This window comes from Petromyzon marinus, chromosome 61 (genome assembly GCF_048934315.1).
Source record: "Petromyzon marinus isolate PM22_M1 ecotype Great Lakes invasive population chromosome 61, UKy_Petmar_22M1.pri1.0, whole genome shotgun sequence".
In the NCBI taxonomy this organism is placed as follows: domain Eukaryota; kingdom Metazoa; phylum Chordata; class Hyperoartia; order Petromyzontiformes; family Petromyzontidae; genus Petromyzon; species Petromyzon marinus.
This window is the reverse complement of record NC_133727.1, coordinates 3,343,867-3,351,082: the sequence shown is the minus strand read 5'-3', so window position 1 is coordinate 3,351,082 and position 7,216 is coordinate 3,343,867. Positions and strand designations below refer to the sequence as shown.

At 55.7% G+C, this 7,216-nt stretch overlaps 1 protein-coding gene across 1 annotated transcript in view; it reads left to right on the top strand.

Moving 5' to 3' along the window:
- LOC116955747 (uncharacterized) overlaps positions 1–7,216 on the top strand; it is a 92,503-nt gene continuing 85,287 nt past the window's right edge. Inside the window, exons 1-2 of the mRNA XM_032977027.2 lie at positions 1–988; positions 3,017–3,769. Of these exons, the coding sequence (XP_032832918.2) occupies positions 3,042–3,769 (728 nt within the window). The 5' untranslated portion in view covers positions 1–988; positions 3,017–3,041. The remainder of the gene's footprint in view (positions 989–3,016; positions 3,770–7,216) is intronic.

Sequence of the window (7,216 nt, the reverse complement as noted above, 5' to 3'; positions counted from 1 at the left end):
CTCCTCTCTCCACCCTCTCCTCTCTCCACCCTCTCTCTCTCTCCACCCTCCACCCTCTCCTCTCTCCACCCTCTCCTCTCTCCACCCTCTCTCTCTCTCCACCCTCTCCTCTCTCCACCCTCTCCTCCCCCACTCCGAGAGAGAGGGGGGAGGGGCGAGCTGTGGTCACGCCCCGCCCCGCGCTGCTGCTGCTGCCGCTCGGTGTCACTTCTCCAGCACAGCCTGCGAGAGCCCTCAACCAGTGGTGGGACCTCTACCAAGTGGTGGGACCTCAACCAGTGGTGGGACCTCAACCAGTGGTGGGACCTCTACCAGTGGTGGTACCTCAACCAGTGGTGGGACCTCAACCAGTGGTGGGACCTCAACCAGTGGTGGGACCTCTACCAGTGGTGGGACCTCAACCAGTGGTGGGACCTCTACCAGTGGTGGGACCTCTACCAGTGGTGGGACCTCTTCCAGTGGTGGGACCTCTACCAGTGGTGGGACCTCTACCAAGTGGTGGGACCTCTACCAGTGGTGGGACCTCTACCAAGTGGTGGGACCTCTACCAGTGGTGGGACCTCTACCAAGTGGTGGGACCTCTTCCAGTGGTGGGACCTCTACCAGTGGTGGGACCTCTACCAGTGGTGGGACCTCTACCAAGTGGTGGGACCTCTTCCAGTGGTGGGACCTCTTCCAGTGGTGAGACCTCTTCCAGTGGTGGGACCTCTACCAGTGGTGGGACCTCTTCCAGTGGTGGGACCTCTTCCAGTGGTAGGACCTCTTCCAGTGGTGGGACCTCAACCAGTGGTGGGACCTCTTCCAGTGGTGGGACCTCTTCCAGTGGTGGGACCTCTATCAGTGGTGGGACCTCTATCAGTGGAGGGACCTCTATCGTCACAGCAAGCGGTGAGACCTCTACCAGTGTTGGGACCTCTATCATCACAAGCAGTGGTGGGACCTCTATCATCACAAGCAGTGTTGGGACCTCTATCATCAACAGCAAGTGGTGAGACCTATATCATCACAACCAGTGGTGGGACCTCTATCATCACAATGCAGTGTGTCCGTGTGAGTGTGTGTGTGTCCGTGTGAGTGTGTGTGAGTGTCTCTGTGTGAGTTTGTGTGAGTGTGTCCGTGTGAGTGCGTGTGAGTGTGTCCGTGTGAGTGTGTGTGAGTGTGTCCGTGTGAGTGTGTGTGAGTGTGTGAGTGTGTCCGTGTGAGTGTGTGTGAGTTTGTGTGTCCGTGTGAGTATGTGTGAGTGTGTCTGTGTGAGTGTGTGTGAGTGTGTGTGTATCCGTGTGAGTGAGTGTGTCCGTGTGAGTGTGTGTGAGTGTGTTCGTGTGAGTGTGTGAGTGTGTGTCCGTGTGAGTGTGTGTGTGAGTGTGTCTGTGTGAGTGTGTCCGTGTGAGTGTGTGTGAGTGTGTCCGTGTGAGTGTGTGCGAGTGTGTCCGTGTGAGTGTGTGTGTGTCTGTGTGAGTGTATCCGTGTGAGTGTGTGTGAGTGTGTCCGTGTGAGTGTGTGAGTGTGTCCGTGTGAGTGTGTGTGAGTGTGTCCGTGTGAGTGTGTGTGAGTGTGTACGTGTGAGTGTGTGTGAGTGTGTCCGTGAGAGTGTGTGAGTGTGTCCGTGTGAGTGTGTGTGAGTGTGTCCGCGTGTCTGTGTGAGTGTGTGAGTGTGTCTGTGTGTCCGTGTGAGTGTGTCAGTGTGAGTGTGTCCGTGTGTGTGTGTCCGTGTGAGTGTGTGAGTGTGTCTGTGTGAGTGTGTCCGTGTGAGTGTGTGAGTGTGTCCGTGTGAGTGTGTGAGTGTGTCCGTGTGAGTGTGTCCGTGTGAGTGTGTGTGAGTGTGTCCGTGTGAGTGGGTGAGTGTGTGTGTGTCCGTGTGAGTGTGTGTGAGTGTGTCCTTGTGAGTGTCTGAGTGTGTGTCCGTGTGAGTGTGTGTGTGTGAGTGTGTCTGTGTGAGTGTGTCCGTGTGTGTGAGTGTGTCCGTGTGAGTGTGTGCGAGTGTGTCCGTGTGTCTGTGTGAGTGTGTGAGTGTGTCTGTGTGTCCGTGTGAGTGTGTCAGTGTGAGTGTGTCCGTCAGTGTGAGTGTGTCCGTGTGTGTGTGTCCGTGTGAGTGTGTGAGTGTGTCTGTGAGTGTGTCTGTGTGTCAGTGTGAGTGTGTGTGTGTCTGTGTGAGTGTGTGTTTGAGTGTGTCCGTGTGAGTGTGTCCGTGTGAGTGTGTGAGTGTGTGTGAGTGTGTCTGTGTGAGTGTGTCCGTGTGAGTGTGTGTCTGTGTGAGTGTGTGTCCGTGTGAGTGTGTAAGTTTGTCCGTGTGTGTGTGTCTGTGTGTGTGTCTGTGTGTCAGTGTGAGTGTGTGTGTGTCTGTGTGAGTGTGTGTTTGAGTGTGTCCGTGTGAGTGTGTGTGAGTGTGTCCGTGTGAGTGTGTGAGTGTGTGTGTGTCCGTGTGAGTGTGTGTGTCCGTGTGAGTGTGTCCGTGTGAGTGTGTGTGAGTGTGTCCGTGTGAGTGTGTGAGTGTGTGTGAGTGTGTCCGTGTGAGTGTGTCCGTGTGAGTGTGTGTCTGTGTGAGTGTGTCTGTGTGAGTGTGTGTCCGTGTGAGTGTGTGAGTGTGTCCGTGTGTGTGTGTCTGTGTGTGTGTCTGTGTGTCAGTGTGAGTGTGTGTGTGTGTCTGTGTGAGTGTGTGTTTGAGTGTGTCCGTGTGAGTGTGTGAGTGTGTATGTGTGTGTCCGTGTGGTTAGCGCGCTGCGCTATGAACCTGGCGACCCGGGTTCGATTCCCGCTCACGGCCAACACAAGTGACGATTATCTGAACCGGTCCCGGGCCTCTCCTAGGTCGACTCTGCCTCAAATGAGTACCTGGTGAGGCGTGTAGTAAACATCGCCACTAGGGAGACAAAGGCGGCCGGGCGTGGTGCTGACCACCAACCCCCTCGTGTGCCCTGCCGGCCTTCATAGGTGCTGCTCGCTAACAGCACTTGCCCCTACAGCCTGTGAAGGCTACACGGGGGGTCTTTGTCTTTGTGGTGTGTCTGTGTGCCAGTGCGTTCGAGGCCGACTCCATCACGATGACCCTTTACGCTCCACTCAACCTGAACCTTCATTACGTGACATCATCATCAGCTACATCATCATCAGCTACATCATCATCATCAGCTAGCCTCCATCAAAACATCAGCTCTCCTCCAATAGCACCCACATCAACATCATCAACGTCATCATCTACACCACCATCATCGTCGTCGTCGTCGTCGGCATCCTTATCAACATCCTTATCAACAACAACAACAACTTCGTCCGCGCGCACGCCACCACAACTTTCGCCTCCGATGCTTGCCCTTAGACCGGACACCTCCCCAGCATCCAACAACAACCACAACAACCACAACAACACCACCACCACCACCACCGCCACCGTCCCCAAATTCGTTCGCCCGCCGTCACCCCCGAGACACGCGCCGAGCGCCTGCACCGCGATTCCCATCGAAAGCACCGCAGCCAACAACAAATGCCGCCCCGTGCACCTCATGGGCGCTCACGTCGCCTCGTTCACCGTCGAAGGCCGCCAGCTCATCTGCCTGCCCCAGGCCTTCGAGCTGTTCCTCAGGAGCCACGTGGGAGGCCTCCACACCGTCTACACAAAGCTCCGGAGGCTGGGGATCGCGCCCTCGGTGTGCAACGTGGAACAGGTCCGCTCGCTCCGTGGCCTGGGGGCCATCCAGCCGGGCGTGAACCGATGCAAGCTCATCTCGAGGGCGGACTTCGAGGTTCTGTACAGCGACTGCGCCAGCGCCGGGTGAGGAACAGGGAGTGAGATGAGAGAGATGATGAGAGAGAGAGATGATGAGAGAGAGATGAGAGAGATGATGAGAGAGATGAGAGAGATGATGAGAGAGATGAGAGAGATGACAGAGAGAGAGATGAGAGAGATGACAGAGAGAGAGATGAGAGAGAGATGGGAGAGATGAGAGAGAGATGGGAGAGAGAGAGGAGAGATGACAGAGAGAGATGAGAGAGATATGGGAGAGAGAGATGAGAGAGATGACAGATGACTGAGAGAGATGAGAGAGAGATGACAGAGAGAGATGAGAGAGAGAGAAATAAGAGAGAAATGAGAGATGACAGAGAGAGATGAGAGAGATGGGAGAGATGAGAGAGATGAGAGAGATGACTGAGAGAGATGAGAGAGATGACAGAGAGATGAGAGAGAGATGAGAGAGAGATGACTGAGAGAGATGAGAGAGAGGTGACAGAGAGATGACAGAGAGAGAGATAAGAGAGAGATGACAGAGAGAGATGAGAGAGATGACAGAGAGATGACTGAGAGAGATGAGAGAGATGACAGAGAGAGATAAGAGAGAGGTGACAGAGAGATGACAGAGATAAGAGAGATGAGAGATGAGAGAGATGACAGAGAGATGACTGAGAGAGATGAGAGAGATGACAGAGAGAGATGGGAGAGAGATGACAGTGGAGAGAGATGATGGAGAGAGAGATGACAGAGAGAGAGATGAGAGAGAGGTGACAGAGAGATGACAGAGAGGAGAGAGATCATAGATGAGAGAGAGATGGGGGAGGAGTAGGAGCAGGGTGTATCTCTCTTGCACGCGTCCGTGTGAGGTTGCGTGCGGCACTGCATCCAGGCTCTGCCGGGCACCTGTAAGTCGCTGTGCTGGGAACGAATCCGCGCGTTATTTTTCTTTTTGCCATCACAGGAATCAAGGAGATGCTCGGTGCAGTCCCCACTTTGCTTCGTTCAGCATTCAGTTTGTTTTCCAATGCTTTGCTTTATGTGCTCCTCCATCCCCTCCCCCTTTAAATGAAAGTTCTGTTCACGTGGTACAGACCTCACTAAGTTGGCCGTGTCGGGCTTCAAGGCGCATATTGGGGGGGCACAGGTGGTGCATCTGGCAGTAGTCATCTCAGTCAGTCGACCCGTGGCACCTGCTGGGTCTGTCACCGTGACCTCCTGCACCTAGCCTGGCACAGTAGCGGGTCACAGGTGGTGCATCTGGCAGTAGTCATCTCAGTCAGTCGACCCGTGGCACCTGCTGGGTCTGTCCCCGTGACCTCCTGGTGCACCTAGCCTGGCACAGTAGCGGGGCACAGGTGGTGCATCTGGCCGGTAGTCATCTCAGTCAGTCGACCCGTGGCACCTGCTGGGTCTGTCACCGTGACCTCCTGCACCTAGCCTGGCACAGTAGCGGGTCACAGGTGGTGCATCTGGCAGGTAGTCATCTCAGTCAGTCGACCCGTGGCACCAGCTGGGTCTGTCACCGTGACCTCCTGGTGCACCTAGCCTGGCACAGTAGCGGGGCACAGGTGGTGCATCTGGCCGGTAGTCATCTCAGTCAGTCGACCCGTGGCACCTGCTGGGTCTGTCACCGTGACCTTCTGGTGCACCTAGCCTGGCACAGTAGGGGGGCACAGGTGGTGCATCTGGCAGGTAGTCATCTCAGTCAGTCGACCCGTGGCACCAGCTGGGTCTGTCACCGTGACCTCCTGGTGCACCTAGCCTGGCACAGTAGGGGGGCACAGGTGGTGCATCTGGCAGGTAGTCATCTCAGTCAGTCGACCCGTGGCACCTGCTGGGTCTGTCACCGTGACCTCCTGGTGCACCTAGCCTGGCACAGTAGGGGGGCACAGATGGTGCATCTGGCAGGTAGTCATCTCAGTCAATCGACCCGTGGCACCTGCTGGGTCTGTCCCCGTGACCTCCTGCCAGTGGGCGTTCGACACCTCACGTGGACTCAACGTGCACCTAGCCTGGCACAACCCGCGCCGTGGTGACGTCACCGCCACTTAGTGGCGAGTGGAGGTTGTCGTTGTTGTCGTTGTTGTTGTTGTGTGTGCCGTGCCCGCCTTCATACGATGAGCTCGCTAACAGCACTTGCCCCGGCAGTCTGCTCCAGGCTACACGGGGCATCTTCGTCTTTGTGTCGTATCGTGCCAGATGGCGTCTTTGTGCGCGCTGCCCTCTCGCTGCGCGGCGGCTTGCACCGATTCAAAGGGCAGCGAGCACTTTGCCTCGTCGCACATCGGGCAGCCGAGGGCAGCCGAGGGCAGCCGAGGGGCAGCAGCAGCAGAGGGGCAGCCCCCCCCGAGCCAGTAGCGCTCCCCTCTGTGCAAACAGCACGGAGTTGATTGATGGTTTTTGGATCGTGCGAGACGGCCAGAAATATTTACGTTTTCATTTGTTGTGTTGTTTGGTGGGTTGGGGAGGGAGGGAGGAGGGGAGGGGGAGGAGGGAGGGGAGGGGGGGAGGGGAGGGGGGAAGGGGAGGGAGGGAGGAGGGGAGGGGAGGGAAGGAGGGAGGGGAGGGAGTGAATGGGGAAAGTAGAAGGAGTGGGGGCTCCGGTCAGTCACACGAAATTTCTCTGTCTCTGTCTCTCTGTCTCTGTGTCTCTGTCTCTCTGTGTCTCTGTCTCTCTGTGTCTCTGTCTCTCTGTGTCTCTGTGTCTCTATGTCCCTGTCTCTCTGTGTCTCTGTCTCTCTGTGTCTCTGTCTCTCTGTGTCTCTGTGTCTCTATGTCCCTGTCTCTCTGTGTCTCTGTCTCTCTGTGTCTCTGTCTCTCTGTCTCTCTGTGTCTCTGTCTCTCTGTCTCTGTCTCTCTGTGTCTCTGTCTCTCTGTGTCTCTGTGTCTCTGTATCTCTGTCTCTCTGTGTCTCTGTATCTCTGTGTCTCTGTGTCTCTGTCTCTCTGTCTCTCACTGTCTCTCTGTCTCTGTGTCTCTGTCTCTCTGTGTCTCTGTCTCTCTGTGCCTCTGTCTCTCTGTGTCTCTGTCTCTGTCTCTCTGTGTCTCTATGTCTCTGTCTCTCTGTGTCTCTGTCTCTGTCTCTCTGTCTCTCTGTGTCTCTGTCTCTCTGTCTCTGTCTCTCTGTGTCTCTGTCTCTGTCTCTCTGTGTCTCTGTCTCTCTGTGTCTCTGTCTCTCTGTGTCTCTGTCTCTCTGTCTCTGTCTCTCTGTGTCTCTGTCTCTCTGTGTCTCTGTGTCTCTGTATCTCTGTCTCTCTGTGTCTCTGTATCTCTGTGTCTCTGTGTCTCTGTCTCTCTGTCTCTCTCTGTCTCTCTGTCTCTGTGTCTCTGTCTCTCTGTGTCTCTGTCTCTCTGTGCCTCTGTCTCTCTGTGTCTCTGTCTCTCTGTGTCTCTATGTCTCTGTCTCTCTGTGTCTCTGTCTCTGTCTCTCTGTCTCTCTGTGTCTCTGTCTCTCTGTCTCTGTCTCTCTGTGTCTCTGTCTCTGTCTCT